The sequence below is a fragment of the Oncorhynchus mykiss genome, chromosome 13 (genome assembly GCF_013265735.2).
Source record: "Oncorhynchus mykiss isolate Arlee chromosome 13, USDA_OmykA_1.1, whole genome shotgun sequence".
Lineage (NCBI taxonomy): Eukaryota > Metazoa > Chordata > Actinopteri > Salmoniformes > Salmonidae > Oncorhynchus > Oncorhynchus mykiss.
Window position 1 is genome coordinate 16,180,870 of NC_048577.1, and position 27,691 is coordinate 16,208,560.

Genomic DNA, 27,691 nt, shown 5'->3' on the forward strand with positions numbered 1-27,691 from the left:
CAGAGAGAGAGAGAGAGGGGGGGATGACGGGGAAACAGAGAGAGAGAGAGAGAGAGAGAGAGAGGGGGTGACGGGGAAACAGAGAGAGAGAGAGAGAGAGAGAGAGGGGGGGTGACGGGGAAACAGAGAGAGAGAGAGAGAGAGAGATAGAGGGGGGGGTGGATGACGGGGAAACAGAGAGAGAGAGAGAGGGGGGGATGACAGGGAAACAGAGAGAGAGAGAGAGAGAGAGGGGGGGGGGGGGTGACGGGGAAACAGAGAGAGAGAGAGAGAGAGGGGGGGTGGATGACGGGGAAACAGAGAGAGAGAGAGGGGGGATGACGGGGAAACAGAGAGAGAGAGAGAGAGAGAGGGGGTGACGGGGAAACAGAGAGAGAGAGAGAGAGGGGGGGTGACGGGGAAACAGAGAGAGAGAGAGAGAGAGAGGGGGTGACGGGGAAACAGAGAGAGAGAGAGAGAGAGAGAGGGGGGGGTGACGGGGAAACAGAGAGAGAGAGAGAGGGAGAGAGAGGGGGTGACGGGGAAACAGAGGGAGAGAGAGAGAGAGAGGGGGGGTGACGGGGAAACAGAGAGAGAGAGAGAGAGAGAGAGAGAGGGGGTGACGGGGAAACAGAGAGAGAGAGAGAGGGGGGGTGATGGGGAAACAGAGAGAGAGAGAGGGTGACGGGGAAACAGAGAGAGAGAGGGGGGTGATGGGGAAACAGAGAGAGAGAGAGAGGGGGTGACAGGGAAACAGAGAGAGAGAGAGAGAGAGAGAGAGAGAGAGAGAGAGAGAGAGAGAGAGTGAGAGGGGGGGTGACAAGGAAACAGAGAGAGAGAGAGAGAGAGAGAGAGAGAGAGAGAGAGAGAGAGAGAGAGTGAGAGGGGGGGTGACAAGGAAACAGAGAGAGAGAGAGAGAGAGAGAGAGAGAGAGAGAGAGAGAGAGAGAGAGAGAGGGGGGGGGGTGACAAGGAAACAGAGAGAGAGAAAGAGAGGGGGGGTGACAAGGAAACAGAGAGAGAGAGAGAGAGAGAGGGGGGTGACAAGGAAACAGAGGGAGAGAACGGGGATGGAGAGACAGGGGAGAAAAGAGATAAGAAGAGACAGTACAATCTCATGTCTATCGGTCAGTGTATCCATTCACTCTGTAAGCCTCCGTAACTCTTTACATTGCACACATACATAACCTCGTCTCCATTCTCTGTTTACTGTAGACACCTTGTGTAAAGGTTATCAACTGAAGCAACAGTATATGGCTAAATACACAACAGTTGCAGTATAAGGCATCCTTCTATTACCGGATATATAGCGGATAGCCCACTGCAGTCATGAAGATTGGATAACAGAACAATTATGACATGACGATTGGATAACTCTCAGAGGCAGTTAGTGTGGTCTGACTAAAGAGGGAGAGATGAAGGGAGAGGATACTGATGGAAGAAACAGCAGCATGAAACTAAGACACAGCGGAACGGGCCGTGCTCATTATGTCTCTAGGAATAGACCGTGTTCCTAAAACAACGTCATGCAAGGGTTTAACCAGAGACTGCATAAAGGGCTGACAACTACTCCATGGTGTGTGCGTGTGTGCGTGTGTGTGTGTGTGTGTATGTGGGTGTGTGTACTTTATGGTTGCTGTGTGTGCATTTGCGATGATTCCAACGACTGCAGCAGGCATTGTTCAAGCCTCACACTCTCCATCTGTCCTCAACTTGAGCGCTATTACACTATGTGGCAACATAAGATAAACCTTGGAACAAAATTAAGCTAACGAATAAACTGAAGAGTAAACTTAACTTACCTTAAAGAAGCTTCCTCTCCTGTCCATATGACAGTCTGGTCTGGGCAGCGTAGCAGACATGATTAGGTCTGAGTCTGTGAGTCCATCTGAGACCTACACTCTCGGAGAAAAGGGTACGGTTAGGGTACAGTATTTTTCCCTGGGGTATGTACCTTCAGAGGTACACATATGAGCTCACATGTCACTGTTCAGTACCTTTTAGGGTACATGTGCGGATAATTTAGTATAATGGTACATTTTTATACAATCATCAGAGGTTTGGCTTAGTGGGGGCGTGGCTTTCAGTTAGTTATTTTTGGCCACCCGTGATTGGAAATGTTGTACCAGTTTAAGTGGTCTGTGGTTATGTTAGTTCAAGTGTGAGCATGTCTGCTGCCAGCTCTGAAGTCTTTATAAAGATAACATGAACGCATGTGACAATAAAGAGCTGTAATTAATATTGTAGCAACCAAACACTGAGCGACCTTGTCAATAGGTATCTCTTGGCTTACTGGTTAAGGTGTTAACTTTGCAGTTGCTGGACGCAGGTTTGAATCCCGGTTGGAACAACCCACCGAATTTATTAAATTGGTGTCAGAAGTGGGATGGCGAAGAGGTGTGTACACATGAGGGCCTTGGTATAGAGAAGTGGTACATTTTTGCCACTTAAAAGGAACAAACGGCTTTGTCACTGTGGTGGTACCCTAAAAAGGCAGATTTCTATATTTTGGCTCTTTTTAAGATACAAACTACAAGACTACAATTACATACCTACAATTAGTGGAACAATGGACATTTCTTACAGGGTACCACTACAGTGACAGGCGTTTGTACCACATTAAGTACAATTCTGTACTTTTTTTCTGTGTATATGGAGTCAAGCACAAACACATACAGTTGGTGGTGAGGCTGATGGAAATTCAATTTCTGGCCACATTGAGAGAGCAGACAGGGAATTGTTGTTGTTCTTCTTCTTATAGGCTCTACCAGGACAGAATGAAACTCTCTCTGTCTCTCTAATGTAATATCATCACCTACAACCCCTCGTCTTATCTCATCCCTTTCTCTCTCTCGTCTTTGTACTCTCTCTAACAAGAGTTAGACTTAACTTACCTTAAAGAAGCTCCCGCTCCTGTCCATATGACAGTCTGGTCTGGGCAGCGTAGAGGGCAGTGTAGATGGCACTGTAGATGGCAGTATAGATGGCAGCGTAGATGGCCGTATAGATGGCAGCGTAGCCGCCATGCTTAGGTCTAGACGTCTGTGTTCACGTCGGCTGGAGTCCTATGGGGTCAAACAAACAGGCAGACAGATTAGCTGTGGGTGAGACTGAAGAAAATTCCAATCTTTGGCCACAGCAAGTCAACAAATGACAGAGGCTAAGTAGGACAGTATCAAACTCCTTCCCTCTCTCTGTCCCTCTAGCTAGCTTCTTTTCCCCATGTCCTTTCAGTTAATCTATGTTCCAGCAATTACAGACATGGTTCCAACATTGTTATTCCTCTCCTTTTTCCCATAGTAAGTTAATACAGGCTGTTTGGCCTGCTTCAGTCTTCTAGTGAACCTTGATGTACCCTTGATGTTACAATAACTTTTCATTTCCTCTCCCATAGACCACAACAAGGGCGTTCATCAACCATTTTTATCTGCGCAGGTTAGCGTTTTGCCATGAATCTTGTTCTGGAGGCAGCTCTGCAGAATGGTCACTAGCTGGCACAGCCACAAAGTCATAAAGTCTGATTTTAAACCTAACCCTGACCTTAACCCTGCACTTTTTGACAGCATTCCTTTAAATTTAAACTAAACTCTGTATGTCATTTTGTTTTACCTCAATTATCAAAATATATTCGCATATGTTGTAGCTTAGACCATATTTTCCACCATCTGAGGTGTTTGTGTTGTGACCGCCATCAGTTGTGACACAACATGCTCTTGAATACAGGGATGGTGTCATATTTTGGCTGATAAATGTATTGAAATGGGATTAAAAGAAACATTTCATCTTTCAAATAGTACCAGAGAAATGGTTGGAGGTCCACACGCCAGAGAATGTTGCCTTGAAAGGGAATATCTGTTGTGTTCAATTGCTACTGTAAATCTTCCATAGGAAACTTATTGAAATCATAGAAATATAGACAATAGAATAGATATGACCATTTAAGTTGACATTTGACAGTGGTTGGACGGCGGTCATCTTCGTAGTAGTAATTAGTAACTCAATCATCAAGTTTGCAGATGACACAACAGTAGTGGGCTTTATTACCAACAGCGACGAGACGGCCTACAGGGAGGAGGTGAAGGGCCCCGTGGAGTGTGGTGTCAGGAAAACAACCTCTCACTCAACGTCAACAAAACAAAGGGGATGATTGTGGACTTCAGGTAACAGCAGAGGGAGCAGCCCCCCTATCCACACCAACGGGACAGTAGTGGAGAGGGTGGAAAGTTTTAAGTTCCTCGGCGTGCACATCACGAACAAACTGAATTGGTCCACGCACACAGACAGCGTGGTGAAGGTGCAACAGCGACTCTTCAACCTCAGGAGGCTGAAGAAATTTGTCTTGTCACCCAAAACCCTGACAAACATATACAGATGTACAATCGAGAGCATCCTGGCGGGGTGTATCACAGCCTGGTACGGCAACTACACCTCCCTCAACCACAAGGCTCTCCAGAGGGTGGTGAGGTCTGCACAATGCATCACCGGTGGCAAACTACCTGCCCTCCAGGACACCTACACCACCCGATGTCACAGGAAGGCCAAAATGATCATCAAGGACATCAACCACCCGAGCCACTGCCTGTTCACACTGCTACCATCCAGAAGGCAAGGTAGTACAGGTGCATCAAAGCTGGGATACTGAAAAACAGCTTCTATCTCAAGGCCATAAGACTGCTAAACAGCACAAGCATTTCGCTACACTCGTATTAACATCTGCTAACCATGTGTATGTGACAAATAACATTTGATTTGAATTAGAAGTTCAAATGTCAATCAAATTTACATTTCAATGGTGTACCAGCTAAATTGCAGTGGTCTGAAGGGATAGGTCCATTCTATGAAATATATTTCTATGATTGAAATGATATCCATGATCATGACACCCATGACCTAGGATTTAAAGTATATACATCTCAACTGAAACTTTCTGAGCACTTCTACAACGGGCAAATATGTATGGAAGGTTTCGTTCAAACCACAAGGGGTGCCTGTCAAAAAGTGATTGAATTCAAATGGATGTTACCCCACTGCTAACCCTAATGCATAACCTTAATCTAAAATTAAAACCAAAAAGCTAATTTTAGAATTGTTACAATACAGCCAATGTTGACATTGCAGCTGTCCCATCTAGTGGAAATAGCCCAGTTCTGCCTCCAGGATAAAATGATTCCCAATAAATGTCAACCTGCGTTATCCCCTGGCATACTCACACCTAGGGCTGCAAGACACCACTCTTCTGTCTGTGTGTTTGTCTGTGTGTTTGTCTGTGTGTTTGTTTATGTGCGAGCATGAAAGTGTGTAGTGGAGGGGTGTTATTGGAGGCTGTAGATGAAAGGGGACAGTTGTGCATCCCTCTCTCTCTCTCCCCCCCTCTCTCTCTCTCTCTCTCCTCTCTCTCCCTCCTCTCTCTCTCCTCTCTCCCCCCTCTCTCTCTCCTCTTTCCCCCTCTCTCTCCTCTCTCCCCCCCTCTCTCTCTCCATTCCAGGCTGAAGCCATTAGCAGGAACCCTGCCCTCTCTCCTCTCTCTCTCTTCCCTCTCTGGCAGCAGTTCAGTGAGATGTTCTATTCACTTTCATCTCCAACAGGAAGGAAGTGATCCCCCGGAAAAGAGAATAAAAGAAACAGAGGAGAGGAATGGAACGGCGTAGTTTCCTGTCAGATAGCGCAGTACTGGCAGGAGTCTCTGTGGTAAGACATTCTCAGCTGGAGATCAGCAGAATTAATAGGGCACTTATTCATCAGTTCTGCAAGGTGTTGTGTGCAGGGTAATGGAGGCTTTTAAGTGTGTCATCATCGTTCAACATTCCACCGCATTCTCCCATTCCAAACAGAAACCACGTCTTCTATTTGTTCTCGAATGAGCCTCCCACACTAAAATACAGAGGTTATCGTTACCATTATGAACGACTATAAAGAAACCTCACCATGGGCCTGAAGTGAAAGGCGTTTTCAGTCCCTCCCTATCCCCAGCTGGTCCGCCTGTCTGTGGCTGGAAGCCTGTCATTGTACAGGCCTGCTGTTTCCTGACTGGCTCACAGAGACATGGGGTTATCTTCAGTTCTGCATGTCTGTTTTATTTAGGTTGGGGAACGCAGTAATAACGGAGGAACACATGTTCCTTCACCCAGCCAGGTTATTGTCAAGGGACTTTCTCAGGAAATGACTCTATAACTCCAACCATGGTGTGTTGTAAAAACCCAACTGGGAAAACGTAACCGTAAGGTTCACCTGTTGTCTTGTCAGCAGAAAAGGTATTGGGAACGAAGTCTTCTGACCTCAAAGGGACGACATGATTTAATAAAGGTACAATAAAAATATAGCCTGTCTTTAAAAAGGGGGAAGTCTGGTTTGATACGAGAGCCGTCGACTAGCAGAGAAAATTAAAACAAAACCTCAACTAAGTACCTGCTGCAGAGGACATTTCCTGGACAGGACTCCTTGCTGTTCTGACTGTGTCTCTATCAAATGACTGTCTCATAAATCCCTTTTCCCTGTTCTAGGAACAGTCTGATTTTATGACGATTCTAGTTCCTATAGCAACTCTCGTATCCTCTGATGTGTGTTCCTACACTCAATAGCACTGCTGTGTGTAGGCTACTATGAACGCATGCCTCTCATTAAAATGAATGGAACCTACCTATCTGGGGTGAACACTCTGTCACAAACCATAACATGAGACACACAGTGCATGCTGGGTATTGGGATTAACAGGAAGACAGTGGCAGTTCAGCACAGGCAGAATGAACTGTGGAGATGTCATTATGTTCACTCCACTGGCTCAGTTTGGTCGAGATGAGAGTGTAGACAAACAAGACCATAGGGATGGGGGGGGAAATCGATACAGTAGAGTATCACAATATTATTTAGACTATATTATATCGATTCTATGACTCCAAGAATCGATTCTCTAAAAAAAGGTAGTTAACATTAGCTAGCACTAGTCGGCTGTACCGGCACCACATCTTTGGTATTTCTCCTCCTGTAGCTTGGCCACAATAATATCATTTTTTAAAATGGCGAGCCAACATGTTTTCAGCACGTTTATTTCCATGACTGATCAGAACTCGTTTTTATCACGGCTCTCTCTTGTCCCTCTATAGCAGACATATAGTGTAGTGAGCAATATGTTTGGAATATCGAATCGCAATACATATAGAGCATCGTGGTCAATCGTGATACATGTAGAATCGCAATACATATTGTTATCGGCACCTAAGCATCGTGATAATATCTCATGGTGAGGTCCCTGGCAACACCCAGCTCTGGAAGAGAAAACTTCACCACATCAGACGTGTCAATAACAGAGATACTTTCTGGAGCACAGTAATAACAGAGAGAATCTAGGTGATGGAAACGATGAGACTATTGCCTCTACTGTATCCAAAGGCAAGAATGTTGACATCCAGGGAGCATTTCAAAGTGATGCATGCTTATAATCATAGTCATCAAAGAGAGAGGATATTCACACAAATCAGAGAAATGTTGTTATTGGCCGTGTCTGTGAGTGTGAGTGTGCGCGTGTGAGTGTGCCTCAGCTGCAGACTAACAAAGACACATCGGAGTGAGTTTCTCCGCACAGGAACACAGACAGGCCCCTGGCACTGCAATCCAGCAACACAGAGACACACTGTTCCACAGACAGGACCAATCTCTCTCTCTGTGTGTGTGTGTGTCTGTGGGTGTTTGTGTGTGTGTGTTTGAGCGTGTGCGCATGTGTGTAAGTAACCTTTCATTAATTGAGGTTTGAGAATGTAGATATACACAACTAGAGAAGCACTCCCTGTTACTCATTAAAAAAAAATGTAATTTTCAGCAAAATTCCTCTTGCATAGAGGTTTAAAGACCAACTAGTAGCATAATCAGTCATTATTCTGACATGTGTGTGTGTGTGTGTGTGTGTGAGTGCGCAACAGGCCATGGTTTACATTATCACAAAGGATTGGCATGACACGACGTCTGCCAACATCTGCCAGCTCCTACACTAATTTAAAGAAAATTTCCATCCTCTATCATTGCCAGCCAGAGACTTATGGAGAAACAACTTTTATTAGAGAACCAACCCAGACAGCCTAATGCACAAAGCATGTCCTATTGGGGGCCTAACAACAGCAAGCAGAAAGTAACTCAACAGAAACAGACAGAAACAATAGTCCTCACACAACACATTTGGCCAAACCTTCTGTTAAGGTCTAGACTCAATCTGTTGTCACTCTCAAGACACTTCTGTGGTTTATGGGGACCTGTTGAAGCTATCACCTCAACTTTATAACACATACGCACACGAACGCACATGCGCAAGCGCGCGCGCGCGCGCACACACACACACACACACACACACACAGAGAGAGAGAATACTGCTTAAAACTGCGTGTGTCCTTACCGAGTAGCCCATCATACTGCCTGAGTGAAATCCTGCGTGAAATGACACCACTTGTGCAGTGGTCCTGCTGTAATAACAGATAAAGAGGAGTAGCGGGGGAGGGGGGGGGTCCCGTTACTGCTCAGACCATAGGCAACCTTAGCGTAGGGAGTGTGTGTGACTGCGTGTATGTGTATTTTAGAGAGAGGGGGAGAGAGACAGAGATCAGTTTATTTACTTAAGGCATGCCTCACAGGCAGCTTGAAGAGGATTCCTCAGCTGCAGAGGTACTCTTGCAGTAGTTTAATCAGAGCTGATCTCATAGCAGAGACTGACATGAAGAACTTTCCGGACCATCCTGTTTGCGTACGGCAAGATAGCTTTTCTGTTCTGTATGTGGGTCAGTGTCTGGTTCAGGAGGAGTTGATGCAGGACCAGATGAACCAAGCGGCCCATAGCCTGGTCCCAGATCTGTACAGACTCTTTCGTGTTACAATGAACATAGGTCGACAAGACAGCTCAAACAGACCTGGGATCAGGCTAAGCGACCCATATGTTTGGTGCTGAAACATTAGCGTGCAATTAAAGGGAGATCTGGGAAATGTCAGAGCTGTCTGAGACATACAGTGAAGATAACCTTTCCCCTTCTTCTCCTCCTATTTGTATTCATCCTCTGCCAGATTCACCAAGAACCTTCAGGGCTTTAGTCACAGACAATAAATTCCCCCTCTGTCCACCCAGATGATAAGGCACTGAAGTGCAACGGCCTCTTGTTGCTGTGAGAGCAAGAGAGAGAAATATCAACAAAGAGAGGCGGAACAGGGCAGATCCAGAGAGAGAAGGAACATCAGAGGTTGTGTTCAACGGGCTACACCGTAGAAAAATGTTTTGCAACAGAAAACTAAAACATGTGTTCTGATTGGAAATATTCAGCTAGTACCTCTCAATTTCACAACATGTTCTCCCTACTGAACATGACCCAGGAGTAATACTGGATAGGGTGAGAGACCTGGAGGCAACAGAGCGGAATGAGATTCACACTAGAGTCACAGGTTCCTAGTTGATGCCCTATAAGTCCCCAAACTCTGTTGGTTACGTAATATAACTAACTGTAGTCCCAAGAGAAAGCTTGAGGCCCTACATGGCTTGAAAGTTCACACCATACGAACTATGAAGACTTAGCCTAATAGAACCTTTACGTGCAGTTATGACAAGCACGAACCACCTAAAACACAGACTGTACGTTGGGAAGGAAGGGAAAGACCAAACACAGACACTGAAGCTAAACAACAGATACTGTAGCTACAGAGCAGTCCATTGCTTTGTAATGGAGAGAGAGAAGAACAAAAGGAGAGAAAAAGACGAAAAGAAAGAGATACTTGAGGTGGTTCCATAAACGACCCAGACAATCTACCTAGAAGAACGATGACTTTGGCCTGAAGGGGACAGAAGAAGAACCTGGCACTATTTAAAGGAAGTTGAGTAATTGCATTAAAAAATAAATAAAAAAAACACTTTAGTCTTCCAAGGAAACAAACAAGTGTCGTTAAGCGCCAGATATCGTCACTCTGTTGTGCCGGCCAACTTTCTGCTCGAAGGAGACACGCGCGGTGGGTTTAGACGACCAGAGAACACGCGTTGAGTTACGCGACGACAGCGGAGACGTTCGCTAGCTAAGATCCCATAATGAATCACATTATATGGACAGATCCTTAGATTATATGGACAGATCCTAGATCAGCGCTCCTACTCTGACATGCTTTGTAGACCCATATTACTCTCAGTGGGATTATGTAGTGACTGAGCACAGGAGCTTATAAAGAGTCATGAACTAGTGTTGTCATGATACCAGTATCACCATATGACGGTACCGGATTTTCCTTGGCAAAAAAAGAAAACACGAAGAACAATCAACTCCCTGGTCCTTTAAAGCCTACTTTTGTCAAATATTGTGTGCTATAGCCTGGAAAAGAAACTAATATGACTCTGGGTGACAACATAAAGCTGTTTGGTTCCAACATTAGGACTGTTCTCCTCAGGAAGTTTACTCCGCTTCATTTCTTGTTTCCTTTGCGTTCTTACTTCCTAGTATCGCGATATTGGTATCGTGGCAACACTATAATAAACATTGCATAGCAGTACATAGCCCACCAGGTAGGCATGGTGCTTGTTATGATACTATAGTAGTTGTTTACAGTGACTAGAAGGATAAACTTTGCAATTCCAATGACCAGCATGAACAGAGGTCTCTAGAGAAACACATGGAGAGAATACAAGCTCAAAATAAACACAACCACCTCAACTTAATATGTTGTTACAGCAAGCACCAGGCACCACCACCACCGCCCTATCAAAACTTACTTTCCACTCTATGATTTCTGCTCTATGGTCAACACCAAGTGGAAAAGTTTGGAGTTGTTTTGGCACATTCTGAATTGAGTCACATGACTCAAAGCACTGGGCCACTCCCCAATAAATGAGAACCAGAAATAAGGGTGAAGACTGAGGATGTAGTTCTCCACTTAGAATAAGTATGTGTAATGTCTCTCTCTCTCTATTCAGATGTCTTAGCCACTGGGAAGCAGAGATTGGGAGACCAGGAAGGATGGGGCAGAGAAAGAGAGAGATGGGGGAGGGAGAGGAAAGAGCGATGGATGGATAAAGACGAAAGGAGGGAGCAAGGCCAAGAAACCAAGAGGGATGTTGGTTAGTTATGGTGACTCCACCCAAACCCTTCCATTAGGTCTCAAACTGAACACACCAGCACTCTGTGGTGTTGAAAGGAAACCAAAGTAGGCCATAATATATAGTATTATGTGGGGAGAGCAGTTCAGGGTCTGCTGAGCGCTCCAACACCCTCTCTGTCTGGCATATTCTGAATTCCAATGACTTTAGTTCCCCTTGAAAATGAAGGACATTTTTTTCAAAAACTCCAGTTTTGGGGCATCCACAGTAGTATCCCGGCCCTTGTCCCAACAGGAGGTATTCTTCCTCTTGCCAGGCCGTCATTGTAAACAAGAATGTGTTCTTAATTGACTTGCCTGGTTAAATAAACGTTAAATAAAATAAAAGGTATAACGTTATGTAGGCCACAGTGAGAGTTAATATGAATTTAAAACTGGCAGGGTAGTAAATCCTAAATATACAGTTACAGAATCATTTCCTCAAGGCATACTAGGAAAACCAGTGATATTGAAGATGTTTGAACCTAGACAGAAAGTGTGTGTGTGTGTGTATGTGTTTCTATGCCGTGCAGGAGTAAAGTCACCGGTACAGTCTGATCCTGTGAAAGCATTCAGTGGGATATGTCTTTGGGGAACAAAAGGGCACAATCCTCACGGCTGTAACTTGAGTGCCTGCTTCCTGATGACATCGCCCACTACAAAACCATGGATATTCCAATGTTGCCTCAGAAGTCAGAGAAATGTGTCTAGACCGCATTTGCAACCTCTGACTTAGCCAATGCTCTATTTCAGGGGTTCTCAAACCAAGGTCCAGGGACACCCGGTGGTCCGCAACAGGGTGCCAGGGGTCAGTGGAAATTATATATATATATATATATATATATAGTAGGGCTGTGTAAAGGTTTTCCTCCTCCTCTTCTGAGGAGGTGTAGCAAGGATCGGACCAAGATGCGGCGTGGTAAATGTCCATGTTTTTAATATGAAAAAAACTCAACATGAACACTAATACAAAAACAATAAACGTGAACAAAACCAAAACAGTACCGTGTGGTGAACAAACACAGAGACGGAAACAATCACCCACAAAACAACAGTGAAACCCAGGCTACCGAAGTATGATTCTCAATCAGAGGCGACTAACGACACCTGCCTCTGATTGAGAACCATACTAGGCCGAACACAGAAAACCAACCTAGAAACACAAAACATAGAATGCCCACCCAACTCACGTCCTGACCAACTAAAACAAACAAATAACACAGGAACTAGGGTCAGAACGGGACAGGCTGTCCCCGAATAAAATACATCTTGGATGTAAAAACAGACTTTGTTTGCTTGCCGTTTGAGGCGCAGAGTTTATATAGCCCTTATATATTAGGGCTGAGCCCATTTAGTCGACTGGTTGATTGTTTGGTTGATAGGCTGTTGGTCGACCGAGAGTTGTGAGTTAAGACAATCAGAAATACTAATCAGACATCCCCAAATGGGCACATTTATAAGACTCATTTTGTGCACAGGCCAGGTAGCCTAGGCCTACTTATGCGTAATACTATATGCGTAATCAGGTGCACGTCCTTACTTAACATTGACAGGAGTGTTCCAAACAAAAGACAATTAATAAATTGACAAATCGTAAATGGAATGAAATTAACCCCCCCCAAATTCTCACAAGTGTAGCCTAGGTTGAGTGCTCTGCAAACAACGTGTCCACTCCTACAATGACAACAGTAAGACAGTAATAATGATATATTGAATGCATTAACAGAAATGACCGTAACCAAACACACATAGTAGATTAGAAATTATGGTAATGAATTGTAAATGTACTACTGGTGATACTGGTGTGCCATCCCCACAGCCTCCTGTCCACTCAGACAGGCCTCCACAATGGATTAGTCCACTCAGACAGGCCTCCACAATGGATTAGTCCACTCAGACAGGTATGAATCAGACAGGTGTCTTTGTGTGCCATAATTTTTTTGTATAAATTTGCCATCCGCTCACTAAAAAAAATCTATCGACCAAACAATCGACCTGTCGACTAAATGGGGTCAGCCTTAAAATATACTATTTTTACTAAATTAAATATTGGTTTTATTACACCTACAGAATATGTTAGGTTAAAATTTGATCAATCTTTCTTTCTTTCCTATATTTTTTCCATCAATATTTGAATAGCCTTTGCACCTGCTCGTCTTACTCTGCACCAGTGATAGTCACTGCGAAGCTTGAGAGCTGCATGTGGCTTTCAGGAACTTCATTGGCGGCTCACAAAAATATGATTTATTTAGTAGGGGGTCCACGCCCAGCGGCTCATCATATCTGAGGGCCCTTCGTACACTACAGTAGCCGGCCCTGTTTGGGTCAGGGAGCTAGAGGTTTACGTAGCAGGCTGTTAAGAGCCTGTATACAGTGGGGCAAAAAAAGTATTTAGTCAGCCACCAATTGTGCAAGTTCTCCCACTTAAAAAGATGAGAGAGGCCTGTAATTTTCATCGTAGGTACACTTCGTAAGAAGCATTTCAAGGTCCTGGAGTGGCCTAGCCAGTCTCCAGATCTCAACCCTATAGAAAATCTTTGGAGGGAGTTGAAAGTCCGTGTTGCCCAGCAACAGCCCCAAAACATCACTGCTCTAGAGGAGATCTGCATGGAGTAATGGGCCAAAATACCAGCAACAGTGTGTGAAAACCTTGTGAAGACTTACAGAAAACGTTTGACCTCTGTCATTGCCAACAAAGGGTATATAACAAAGTATTGAGATAAACTTTTGTTATTGACCAAATACTTATTTTCCACCATAATTTGCAAATAATTACTTTTTTGGCCCACTGTACATCCTAGACATGCAGCTTTCAGACTGTATACCTACATATGTAACTACTCTGTCACACATCTAGGTTCTTGTGAACAAAACAAGTCTACAGTCCCACATCCACAAACACCTGTTGGACCAACAGTTATCAGACTTTAGTCTCAGTCTCAAGGTACTTTATACAGTAGAAAACAAAGACTCCTGGCTACTAAAATAACCTTCCATGCTCCCCTCCAAACGAAAAGAACACCTGGAGCGAGATACAGACAGTATCTGGCTTAACTTACAGTGAGGACATAGTCTGGGCCTGGCTATGGGAAACAAGGGACTATTACCATAGTAACATAATCAATCCATGGTCAAAACCCGTTGTCCAATTGTGAGAAAAAAAAAGAAAAAAAAATCCCATCTGCTGATTCAAAACCTCTTAACAGTGTAACTACCAACCGGCCGCCAAGATCTCTCTCCCTTGAACTTTAACCAGGAAAAAGATCCCCAAAATGATTATTGACAAACACCTGGTAACAATTACTGACCAATGGGGTTGCAGGAGATGCAGTCGATTGTGGTGTGTTTTCTGTATGTTCAGGTCTAGCCAGGTCTGTGCCAATGTGTTCTCCAATGTTTTCCATGCGCTCTTCTTGGATGGGAAGATGGAAAGTTGAATGGACAGCTATAGGAAGTAAGCCCACCATCGCTTCACAGAGCAGCAAGGGGAGAGAGAGAGAGATAGCACACTGCCTCCATACGTTTACTTGAGGATATGGTAGTGGTGTATGATGATATGTTTGTATAGGGGTACAAGTACTGCTTATCTGAACACATCAAACTGAACCAGGTCAGGTCAAACGCGGTCAGAGTAGCTCCACCTCTGAACATGACCGTAGCAGACTAGTAAATGGTCTGACATCCCCTTTTCGATGTCTGTTCCAGACATATTCCTGCTTCTTTCAAACTTGTTCCAAATCTCTTGGCCAAACAAGTAGCAAACCCCTGAATGACTAAAGTTGTCTTAGTGTACTGTACTCAGAAGTGGAGTTAAGTCTGTAGATAAGACCTAGTCAAATACAGCACATTGGACAGGAGGAATTCTTATTTGTGCCAGGAGAAATTGGTGCAAGTGTTATTACTCTTAGACTGGAAAAGCATTAGACTAAGAGATGTGTTACTGCTTGATGCGTACAACTCAATTAATCTACATTATCCATCACTTTGGACTTTCCAAGTAAGTCTGACTTGATACTACAGGTTCCTCATAAAAACTCACATCCAGACTTTCATATCCCCGAGTGGAAAGGTTATGTCTATATGGACATTCCTTTTTTCAGCTATGAGTTACACCATTCATCCTTTTAACACTATTTAAAGCGGCAATCAGAAGTTGAAATCATAACAAAGGAGATCCACGCCCCTGTTTTGGTAAAAAGCTGAGGGATGGGGCTGGAGAAATGCGATCACTCTCAAATTTATAGACAGAGCTATGGATGCAAGGACTGACCATTCAGGATATTAATATTATAGTTTTAACCATGTTTTTAGGCTGTATAGTTTTTGTTTACTTTTACTTTGTTTACAAACATAGGTGTAAAACAAGCGTATATTTGGGGTTCTGATGTGGTATGACAACAGCTCATGATCCATTTACAAGTTATATTCTTCAAGTATCAATGGGTACATATCAGTAATTGAAGTCCAACATTGGATGTAGCAACAGCTGATCGCCCCTTTAACGTGCATTCTTTTGTTAGACTTTATTCAACCAGAAAGACCAAGTCTCCGATAAACTATATATTTGTAAGTCAACTAAAATCGGTATTTATGACCATATCAAAAGAATAAGTAATCATTCGTTTACGGTTCATACCTCAATTGGCCATAACGACAATATTGTTAAAACTGCATTAGTAAGAAACCAATGTTTGTAAACACTTAAGGATAAAGAAGGCGTAAAGTGCTTACCTAAAGACAAAGTCCAGTCTCCTTGTGGCAGAAACCACACAATTCCAAGTGGTCTATGCGTGGTGCAACGCGAACTCATAGAGTTTTACTTTTGTTTCATATAGTTTTGCATCATATTGTATAGTTTCATTCTTTTGAAGTTTCATTCTTGCCAAAACGTCTCCATTGCACAACTCCAGTTCAGTTCTGCACACCTCGCTCAGGCTCAACTCTCTCCGGGCAAAACACTGCAGCCCGAGTGCAAGGCTCGAGCGAGTGCTAACTTCTAGATCACATGACCAGTTCTGGAACGTCTTCATGCGCGGATGGGGATGTTGGACGACTATTTCACAGACCGACTTTTTATTCTTCGTGTACTGTAGGCCTATAAACATACACTTATTCCACAGTTGTTTAGATTGATTCATTTTTCAATATAGTGGGAGATTAGAACATCTGCAGGACATTGGTGTAAAATGCTGAAACAAACACCCCCAAAGACTTTCAATCAAAAGTAGCCTACTGTGCCAAATACATGACAATCACTACAATTTATAACTCATCAAACCTATGTCCATAAACCTTATTCAACCTTTGTCCACGTGAATTCCTTCCTTTGGTGTTCTCATCCTGCTGATTTTCCAATGAACACTTGTCAAGTGGAAAAGAGGTCTTCTGAACTCAATGGGTCTTTCCGGGATAAATAAAGCTTCAATTTTAATAATAATAATAATAATAATAACCATGTAGAAACTATTGTACTGTATGTAAATCTGTTTATTGCAAGAAGACCCCTGGGAACAAAATATGACCAAATCCCTCCTAAACACAGAGTACTAAGAGAGGCTACGTTAACCAGAGGCCCTCAGGAAAGAAAATGAGGATTTACAAACAATTTCAAAGACATGACAGTAAAATGACATTGGTTGTTGTTGAAACCTATTAGGGAAGTAGACCTACATTCTAAATACTGTATTTCTTTCAAATAAATATGCTCGTCATAAGTTATTTAAACATGGTTTATATTCCCTTTTGACATGAACAGTATCAAAACAGAGCCTTTTGATCATGAAATACCTTAATTCAAATGTACACACAAAAAACAAGTAGACTTATTATGAAGAGACATGCAGACTAACACAAAATCCCTCTTCCATTCACTTAAAAGTACCCAAACTGTTTTCTATGTGCCAAAATCAACCATCTTATTGTTTTACTCCCCCTAATTGAAACTGTACAAATACCACACACTGAGTCTGAGGACCATTCGTGTGGCTACAAAGCGTCAAAAAGAAGACGGACGGGTCCTTTAATCTGGTAACCATGGCAATCCTCATAAAAGTAAGCCATAGTCGACATTCCCAGTTATCACATCTCCACTTTTGGTTTGAATACATGCTGTGGATACAAAGCCCTGATACAAAGTGGCAATGCTGTTGTTGACAAAATGTGTTACTGTTTTGTCTCCAATACATGAACACATCCACAATTGTTGTTGGTTTGAGGCCTTAACTGAATACCTGAACCTGTATTCACGAAACGTTTCAGAGTACGGGTGCTGATCTAGGATCAGGTGGGTCTGTTAGTTCATAATGAATCAGATTATTTGGACAGCTGGGACCTGATCCTAGATTAGCACTTCTACTCTGAGAATCTGTGAACACGGGGCCTGGGATCTTACCAGAGTTCAAGAAGCACTGTTTAGAGAATACATGTGTTGTGCGAGTGCGAAAGGTTTGCTTGCTAGAAAGTGTAGAAACTGACACCGTTATTACTAAGAGATATCAAATCTAATTCAATGGCTCCTAAATGTAATTTACTTCACTGCCCTCTGGTGGCTAAACCAGTCTAGTTAATGTGCCATGTACTGCATCTGCCAAAGTGTTCATTTTTACAAGATACAAACGCTGCAATATATACTATTTGAAATAAGAACTATACAAAACTTATAAATGATAAAGTTCTATATTCTTAAATATAAACAACATAGTCAGGTTTCCAGTATTTTGATTATATAATTGGTACACTGAATCTCAATAACATAGAAAGAAGAACATAAAGCATTCCATTTACAACTATATCCACATGATTTTCTGATACCGATAGAGCAGACATGATCTGTGAATAAATGAATCCATAAATAAATCAATCATGATTATGTCTGCTCATTAACCAGATTTTCCATGGTCCCCCCCCACCCCCACCCACAGACACACACACACACACAAAAACATACTTGCACACATGCGTGGTGCAGACACACACACAGACAACACAAACACACACACGCACACACACACACACACTTCAATCCAGCTTTAACTCGACAGTCCTTACATCACCTACTATTCTAAAAATACTTATTTTCCTTAAGTAGAAATGTTGTACTCGAACTGGGTAGAACATATTCTACTATTGCGTAGAAGGTATTCTGCTATTGTACAAGATTCTATAGCCTAAAAGGGTCCTAAAGTGCAGTAGTTACAGTTACATACAACTAGATGCTGTACAACAGAAACATATTATATAACGTATCTCTGTTCAATAAAGTGACGGTGCTGGATTTCAACTCCAGGGATATCCCTTATTTACAATCATTTTGGGATAAATTAGGAAAAATATACAGTACCAGTCAAAAGTTCGGACACACCTACTCATTCAAGGTTTTTTTTCTACATTGTAGAATAATAGTGAAGACATCAAAACTATGAAATACATATATGGAGTCATGTAGCAACCAAAAAAGTGCTAAACAAATCCAAATATATTTTAGATTCTTCAAAGTAGCCACCCTTTGCTTTGTTGACAGCTTTGCACACTTTTGGCTTTTTCTCAACCAGCTTCATGAGGAATGCTTTTTCCAACAGTCTTGAAGGAGTTCCCACATATGCTGAGCAATTGTTGGCTGCTTTTCCTTCACTCCGTGGTCCAACTCATCCCGAACCATCTCAATTGGGTTGAGGTTGGGTGATTGTGGAGGCCAGGTTATCTGAGGCTGCACTCCATCACTCTCCTTCTTGGTCAAATAGCCCTTACACAGCCTGGAGGTGTGTTTTCAGTCATTGTCCTGTTGAAAAACAAATGATAGTCCCACTAAGCGCAAACCAGATGGGATGGTGTATCGCTGCAGAATGCTGTGGTAGCCATGCTGGTTAAGTGTGCCATGAATTCTAAATAAATCACAGACAGTGTCACCAGCAAAGCACCCTCACACGTCCTCCTCCATGCTTCATGGTGGGAACCACACATGCAGAGATAATCCGTTCACCTATTCTGCTTCTCACACAAACACGGCGGTTGGAACCAAAATCTCAAATTTGGACTCATCAGACCAAAGGACAGATTTCCACTGGTCTGATGTCCATTGCTCGTGTTTCTTGGCCCAAGCAAGTCTCTTCTTCTTTTTGGTGTCCTTTAGTATTGGTTTCTTTGCAGCAATTCGACCATGAAGGCCTGATTCACGCAGTCTCCTCTGAACAGTTGATGTTGAGATGTGTCCGTTACTTGAACTCCGTGAAGCATTTATTTGGGTTGCAATTTCTGAGGCTATTAACTTTAATGAACTTATCCTCTGCAGCAGAGGTAACTCTGGGTCTTCCTTTCCTGTGGCGAGCCTCATGAGAGCCAGTTTCATCATAGCGCTTGATGGTTTCTGCGACTGCACTTGAAGAAACTTTCAAAGTTCTTGAAATTTTCCGGATTGACTGACCTTCATGTCTTAAGAGTAATGATGGACTGTTGGTTCTCTTTGCTTATTTGAGCCGTTCTTGCCATAATATGGACCAAACAGGGCCATCTTCTGTATACCACTACTACCTTGTCACAACACAATTGATTGGCTCAAACGCATTAGGAAGGAAAGAAATTCCACAAATTAACTTTTAACAAGGCACACCTGTTAATTGTAATGAACTCCAGTTGACTACCTCATGAAGCTGTTTGAGAGAATGCCAAGACTGTGCAAAGCTGTCATTAAGGCAAAGAGTGGCCATTTGAAGTATCTCAAATATAAAATATCTTTTGTTTAACACATTTTGTTGGTTACTACATGATTCCATATGTGTTATTTCATAGTTTTGATGTCTTCACTATTATTCTAAAATGTAGAAAATAGTCAAAATAAAGAAAAACCCTTGAATGAGCAGCCCTGTCCAAAACATTTGGACTGGTACTCCACATCCCACATATACTTGGATATATTTGGAGACAAAATAACTCAAGAGAAACTGTACTGTACATAAATATATCTGACTGCAAATAGAAGAGATTGATATGAACTCTCCCTGACAGCACAAAGCTCAAGGAATAGACTGGCGATTAGCATGTCATGCTATCTTACACTTTGCGAGAAGACATGGCTGGCATGAGAGCATCACTGTTTGGTCAAGTCACTGCAGTGCACTCAGCTTAAACAAAAAATGTCCTCCTCCTCTTCTTCGATTCTTGCCGCTTCACCGAACGGTTGAAGAACCGGACCAGTCTAAGTGAGAGCAATATGTCAATAAACTTCTCCATGTCAATATTCTCTTCAAATATTTACAGCACACATGGAATCCTGTCGCTCATCCATCTTAACTTAAAACACCTTAAACAATATGTATAATATTTATATCCAAACATGTACAAAGAGTAAGAAAATAACACAATCCTATTGGCTATCAATCGCCGTTAGCCAATCATTTTCTTTTTGTCAGTTAGCAGCTTATACATCGACGTCGATGATAATACAGTTTAGTTTATCCAAACCAATGTCTTCAGTTTACCTGGCAACAGAAAGCTAACAGGAAGCAGTCACTACTACTTCCTGTTCAGTTGACCTTTGACCTCATCATGTTCCAATGGGACTTTCTCTTACGTCTTCTCTTCTCCAGCCAAAACCAGACGAACGCAAATCTCCGTTCATCTTTCGCTTGTATTGCACCAAAGATAAATTAAACAACTATTATTTCAAGATAAAAATCCACTCGAGGGTGGGGCGAGCAGACAGGGAGCAAAGACCTGTGGCAAAGACATCCTCCGGGAGCAAAAGCGGGAGAAAGAGGAGGAGGAAGAGCACAAGGATCAGAGGATCTCGCGGCACATGGGCAGGTTGACGAAGATGAAGACGTTGAACTCGATGAGGACGGAGAAACAGACGAAGACGGCATACATGAGGAGACAGGTCAGACCCAGTCGACGGTCCAGAGTCCATTTGTTTAAGTGGACGCCCAGCACCTGAGGACAGAGGAAGAGAGGAGGAAGGAAAGGAGAGATTAGATTTGATTTTGAGTTAACATAGTACACTACATTTCTGTGTGTTTCATTGATAGACCATTGAGAGTGATAGGTTGTTGGAGGTATTCTAGGCAGGTTACAGGTGAAAACATTAGCAAAACACACAGGTTTATAAACAGTTGTTTTGAAATAAAGTTGAAGCTAGAATTGGGGTTAGGCTGATCCGAGTACAGCCTGTACTCACTGTGAGGAACACTGAGGCCAAGAGCAGCGCAACAGAGAAGATCAATCCTCTACTGTTCAGAGAGATCTGAAGAGGACCCAGAAACACATGATCAGCTCTAAGCCTGTCTACAATGTTGGGAAATAGTCAAAAAATAATAATAACATGGGTAATAGCAGGAATCCTCACAGTTGATCCATAGTCAATGCAGAGGGTCTGTAAAAGCCAGGGCAGGCCAAGGCCCACCAGAATATCAAACACATTGCTGCCAATGGAGTTAGAGATGGCCATGTCTCCCAGACCTAGACAGAAGAGAAAAATCTATCGTAACACATTGCATTATAACACCGTACTTCGTGTGTGCAGTACCACAGCTCAACAGCTCTGTTGGTTCTGATGGAGTGGTCTCTGTGTGTGTCTCTCCCTACAGTACCTTGGCGTGCCACGATGAGGCTGGCCATGCAGTCTGGAACACTAGTCCCCGCCGCCAGGAACGTGATGCCCATGATGACATCAGGGATGCCAAGCGTGTACCCAATCACAGTCACCTATAGTCAATGACAACATGGCAGTCGTACCATTAGAATTGTAAGCAAGGCTAGAATGGAACCGTCACATATGCCATTTTTCTGCAAGACAATTACCAGACCTCAACACTGTATTCCCGTTTGAGAGGACAGCTGGAGCCAAGGCTAATATGACATTTAGCAAATAAAGGTTAAATAAGAACTCACCATCCAGACCATAATGTAGGAGAAGCCAGCGATCCACATGGTGGAGGTGACGAAGGAGACCATGAACCATCTCTCCCAGCGTGGCTTGGCACAGTTCGGGATGGTGAAGAAGAGGAGCAGGCACAGAGGCCAGCACAGCAGCCACTTCATCTTGTTACACACACCCGCTGGAGCAGAGGGAGGGAGGGAGGGAGGGAGGGAGGGAGGGAGGGAGGGAGGGAGGGAGGGAGGGAGGGAGGGAGGGAGGGAGGGAGGGAGGGAGGGAGGGAGGGAGGGAGGGGACAGAGGGAGAGGGACAGAGAGAGAGAGAGAGAGAGAGAGGGACAGAGAGAGAGAGAGAAAGAGAGAGACAGAGAGAGAGAGAGAGAGAGAGAGAGAGAGAGAGAGAAGGGGATTGGAAGAGAGAAAATGAGCGTCAGTGAATTGAAATTTGTAAAACATAGAATAAAGAATATAGACATATAACATGATCACACACCTGGTGGTCTGTGAGGGACCAGAGGTCCTTCGTTCTCGTCCTCTACCTCCTCTCCTCCGTCGTTCTCATTATTCTCATTATCCTCGTTCTCGTTTTCCGTCTCATTCCCCGACTCCAGGACCCCCTGACCTAGGCATCTCCCGTTCAGCCCTCTCTCAGCCCCGCCCGTCCTGCCATTCTCCAGACCCCGCCTCTCTGGAGCCCTGGCGGCTGCAGAGTCTGAGTCTCCGTTGGTGATGTGTTGGTTGACCCTGGTCTCACTGGTGTTGATCACCCTCTGTCTCTGCACACACACAATACTGAGTCAATGAGAGAGAGATTGTGTGTGTGTGTGTGTGTGTGTGTGTGTGTGTGTGTGTAGAGGGTGGGGTGTAAAATGTCAAATTCATACAGTACATGTGTATGTGTGTGTGTGAATGTCTGTGTTACCCTAATCTTTTTTTACATTTATTTATTTTATTTCACCTTTATTTAACCAGGTAGGCAAGTTGAGAACAAGTTTACAATTGTGACCTGGCCAAGATAAATCAAAGCAGTTCGACACATACAACAACACAGAGTTACACATACAGTCAATAATACAGTACAGTAGAACAATAAGTCTATATACAATGTGAGCAAGTGAGGTGAGATAAGGGAGGTAAAGGCAAAAAGGCCATGATGGCGAAGTAAATACAATATAGCAAGTAAAACACTGGAATGGTAGATTTGCAGTAGAAGAATGTGCAAAGTAGAGATAGAAATAATGGGGTGCAAAGGAGCAAAATAAATAAATAAATACAGTAGGGAAAGAGGTAGTTGTTTGGGCTAAATTATAGATGGGCTGTGTACAGGTGCAGTAATCTGTGAGCTGCTCTGACAGCTGGTGCTTAAAGCTAGTGAGGGAGATAAGAGATAATCTTACCTCATTGATGAGCATGCGTGAAGCCATGGTTAATCGTGTCCTGGGGGAGAAGTGACTGGTGATCATGATCCTCATGCCAGCCTCAGAGAAGGACAGCTGGTGGGGGTAGGCTGACAGTAGCTCATCCACCATCAGCACACTGGGCTTACACTGGAAGTTAGCTATGGGGACAGACACAAAATGGCCGCCTGGTTACTTCTTCTCTAATAGTTTCTCAATGAGAGAAGGACAGCTGGTGGGGGTAGGCTGACAGTAGCTCATCCACCATCAGCACACTGCAAGTTCGCTATGGGTACAGTGACAAAATGGCTACTGTTATCACTAACAGACTGGTGACACAAGAAACTCATACAGACACATGTGTACCTTCCACTGAGTGCCTTAAAGGGATTCTTCAGGATTTTGGAAATCATTCACTTTATCTACTTCCCCAGAGTCAGAGGAACTGTGTCCAGTATGAAGGAAGAAGGAAGTTGGAGGTAGTTTCAGGAACCAATGCTAACTAGCGTCAGCGCAATGAGCTAACACTAGTTAGCAACTTCTTTCAAACTGGACGCAGAGACATAAAAATGGTATCCATGAGTTCATCTGACTATGGGGAAGTAGATAAAGGGCCTGGCCAAAACCCTGAATAAACTGAAACTGAGATACCACAATAGTTCCTTTTTCAGTGGAACCACCACAACTACCAAAATCATTTCAAGATAAACTGTATTTCTCTGTATTGCACCACAGAAGGTCACAGTTTATTTGGATAGTTCAGATACTCACACCATCAACAAACTATCTGTTGATAAGCAACTGCTTGCTAAGGTGATGGTTAGGTTTAGAATAAGAGTTAGGGTAAAGGGTTAAGGTTATGGTTAGGTTTAGAATAAGAGTTAGGGTAAAGGGTTAAGGTTAGTAGATAGTTAGTTGAACTAGTCTGTAGATGTACTCTCCAAATAAAGTGTCGCCCCACAGAAGCCTGATAACGTGATGTCATATCTGTGTGCCACCAGGGTAGGTACCTTTCTTGAGCAGGACGGCGGTGGCGTCACAGGTGACGTTGTCCTCCAGGTCAGTGCTGCCCGTCAGACCGTTGGCCAGGCTCACGGAGCTCTTCTTCCGTCGGTCAAAGTAGCGCCTGGCTCTGCCGTTAAACCTACACACACAAGTGATGAACATTCAGAGATAATGAGAATTGAGTAGAATGTATTCAAGAGATTACAGAAGAATGCAGACTTTCCTGTGAGTAACAGTGTAATACATTTGCCTCAATGTACAGTATCTAAATGACTGAATAGCTCTTGGTCCAGATGGGAAGTGCGTGTGTTCGTGGTGTGTGATGATGTGAGCGCCAGATGATGCTAATACTCACTTCATGATTAAAATGTAGAAGAGGTACATCACGTTCAGAACTAGAGACTCCCACCTTGAATACAATATAGAATAGAATGAATCCAACTTTATTGTCCACGCGAACAACGGAAGTGTGTCTTCAGAGCACCCCCCCCCCCCCCCCCCAGCACACATCACACATACAGTTGATATGAGCACAGGAGAATCTCATTCAAAACACACCTCCGCAGAAACTTATCAACTGATTATCAACCGACTGAATATCAAGAGAAATGCATTTTTACATACCATGTAACCTCCCCATCGTAGATAAACTGTGAGGAGAAAGAGAGGGATTGATCATATTTAGGAAAAGGGAGACGTAATAACAATCATTTCCAGTACTGATTATTAAAGCAATGCTATGTCTATCTTGACCACCAGAGGGTAATGCCAACTCCAGAACTTTCCTCCACGACAGAACCAGGACAAAAACACCTGTTACTCGACATCTGATTCATTACAGTCTCACTTAGCCAATGTCAAGTGGAAAAATACAGTACTTCTCTTTCTGCGGATGTATGTGCTGTGTCATCATGCTTCGTGCTAAAAGGCTAACATATACCCAGAACTGAAAATGATTATCCAGTGAGGCATTGGCATTTCATACTACTATTATCCAGACTGTAGAGTCAAAGGCATGTTATAATTCCAGGTTGGCATTTATTGTCCTGAATCTTGCCCTGGAGGCAGCTCTGCAGACTGGTCACTAGCTGGCACAGCCACAAAGTCCTAAAATCTGATTTTAAAACTAACCTTAACCACATTGCAAACCCTAACCTTAAATTAAGACCAAAATTATAAATTTTCTTTTCATGTATTTTTACAATATAGACCACTTTGACTTTGCAGCTGGCCCATCTAGGGGAGTGATCGAAATATACTGGGGGGCTGGTCCAACTCAAGATGTCCTAAAAAAAAATGCATCCCCTCCCCACAATAGCCTATATATGGATTGGTTTTTAGGCTAATTCCTAAATTAATAATTGTCCACCTCATGGTCAGAGATTTGAGCTCCAATTGTGTCAGGGAATTGCATGCATAGGCCTTTAGACTTAGGATCACCACTTTATTATAAGAATGTGAAATGTCAGAATAATAGTGGAGAGAATTATTTATTTCAGCTTTTATTTACTTCATCACATTCCCAGTGGGTCAGACGTTTACATACACTCAATTAGAATTTGATAGCATTGCATTTATATTGTTTAACTTGGGTCAAGCATTTTGGGTAGCCTTCAACAAGCTTCCCACAATAAGTTGGGTGAATTTTGGGCCATTCCTCCTGACAGTGCTGGTGTAACGGAGTCAGGTTTGTAGGCCTCCTTGCTCACACACACGTTTTCAGTTCTGCCCACAAATTTTCTATAGGATTGAGGTCAGGGCTTTGTGATGGCCACTCCAATACCTTGACTTTGTTGTCCTTAAGCCATTTTGCCACAACCTTGGAAGTATGCTTGGGGTCATTGTCCATTTGGAAGACCCATTTGCGACCAAGCTTTAACTTCCTGACTGATGTCTTGAAATGTTGCTTCAATATATCCACATAATTTTCATACCTCATGTTGCCATCTATTTTGTGAAGTGCACCAGTCCCTCCTGCAGCAAAAACACCCCCACAAAATGATGCTGCCACCCCTGTGCTTCATGGTTGGGATGGTGTTCTTCAGCTTGCAAGCCTCCCCCTTTTTCCTCCAAACATAACGATGGTCATTATGGCCAAACAGTTCTATTTTTGTTTCATCAGACCAGAGGACATTTCTCCAAAAAATACGATCTTTGTTCCCGTGTGCAGTTGCAAACTGTAGTCTGGTCTTTTATGGCATTTTTGGAGCAGTGGCTTCTTCCTTGCTGAGTGGCCTTTCAGGTTATGTCGATATAGGACTCGTTTTACTGTGGATATAGATACTTTTGTAACTGTTTCCTCCAGCATCTTCACAAGGTCCTTTGCTGTTGCTCTGGGATTGATTTGCACTTTTCACACCAAAGTATGTTCATCTCTAGGAGACAGAACGCGTCTCCTTCCTGAGCGGTATGATGGCTGTGTGGTCCCATGGTGTTTATACTTGAGTACTATTGTTTGTACAGTTGAACATGGTACCTTCAGGCGTTTGGAAATTGCTCCCAAGGATGAATCAAGGTAGGCCTTGAAATACATCCACAGGTACACCTACAATTGACTCAAATTATGTCAATTAGATTATCAGAAGCTTCTAAAGCCATGATGACGGTTTCTGGAATTTTCCAAGCTGTTTAAAGGCACAGTCAACTTAGCGTATGTAAACGTCTGACCCACTGGAATTGTGATACACTGAATTACAAGTGAAATAATCTGTCTGTAAACAATTGTTGGAGAAATTACTTGTGTCATGCACAAGGGTAGATGTCCTAACCGACTATAATGTTAACAAGAAATGTGTGGAGTGGTTGAAAAATGAGTTTTAATGACTCCAACCTAAGTGTATGTAAACTTCAGACTGTATATACATATAGAGCCTATAAGAGAAGCGTAGGCCTAACCCCAGAGAGAGAGAGAGAGAGATGCCGTAGCTATGACACCGACAGGCATTTCTTCATGCGTCTGCTTTACATATATAGGAGTACAGAAGGGGGCTAATTCATACATTTTAGATCAGACTCTTTTGCATAGAGATAAGCATTGGTTAGAGCCTGTAAGTAAGCATTTCACTAAGGTCTACACCTGTTTTATTCGGCGTGCGTGACAAATACACTTTGATTTGAAGCATTAGATTACAGGAGTAACTCTGTTAGGCCTGAAACAGACTTCCTCAGCTCAAGTCAGTTGTAGTGATGTGGCACACTGCCTTCATATCATAGGCCGGCAGTAGCTAAAGCTTGATAATAGCCACAACAAACCTTCACAAATGTTTTTTAACTTTATTCGGTTAATGTCAAAAGTCAGTCAAGCCAATGTTTATAGGGGAAAAAAACGAGGAGAAGAGGGAATGAGGGGGGGGGGGGGGGAA

At 43.2% G+C, this 27,691-nt stretch overlaps 2 protein-coding genes across 4 annotated transcripts in view; both read right to left on the reverse strand.

The window, feature by feature from the left end:
- Window positions 1–16,106, reverse strand: part of LOC110485774 (ras and Rab interactor 2) — a 49,206-nt gene extending 33,100 nt beyond the window's left edge. Inside the window, exons 1-3 of one of the 3 annotated variants that reach the window (XM_036940427.1) lie at window positions 15,793–16,106; window positions 2,874–3,044; window positions 1,782–1,874 (exon numbers count right to left, since the gene is read on the reverse strand). In XM_036940427.1, coding sequence (XP_036796322.1) covers window positions 1,782–1,874; window positions 2,874–3,005 — 225 coding nt within the window. In that variant the 5' untranslated portion in view covers window positions 3,006–3,044; window positions 15,793–16,106. Of the gene's footprint in view, window positions 1–1,781; window positions 1,875–2,873; window positions 3,045–14,369; window positions 14,681–15,792 lie in introns of those variants that run through there. The other 2 variants (XM_036940426.1, XM_036940428.1) reach the window with 2 other exon arrangements.
- Window positions 16,107–19,884: 3,778 nt separating this feature from the next.
- Window positions 19,885–27,691, reverse strand: part of LOC110487295 (sodium/potassium/calcium exchanger 3) — a 61,796-nt gene continuing 53,989 nt past the window's right edge. The window contains exons 8-17 of the mRNA XM_036940429.1: window positions 24,954–24,979; window positions 24,685–24,738; window positions 24,335–24,468; window positions 23,325–23,485; window positions 22,421–22,703; window positions 21,943–22,109; window positions 21,642–21,756; window positions 21,398–21,510; window positions 21,230–21,295; window positions 19,885–20,985 (exon numbers count right to left, since the gene is read on the reverse strand). Of these exons, the coding sequence (XP_036796324.1) occupies window positions 20,833–20,985; window positions 21,230–21,295; window positions 21,398–21,510; window positions 21,642–21,756; window positions 21,943–22,109; window positions 22,421–22,703; window positions 23,325–23,485; window positions 24,335–24,468; window positions 24,685–24,738; window positions 24,954–24,979 (1,272 nt within the window). The 3' untranslated portion in view covers window positions 19,885–20,832. The remainder of the gene's footprint in view (window positions 20,986–21,229; window positions 21,296–21,397; window positions 21,511–21,641; window positions 21,757–21,942; window positions 22,110–22,420; window positions 22,704–23,324; window positions 23,486–24,334; window positions 24,469–24,684; window positions 24,739–24,953; window positions 24,980–27,691) is intronic.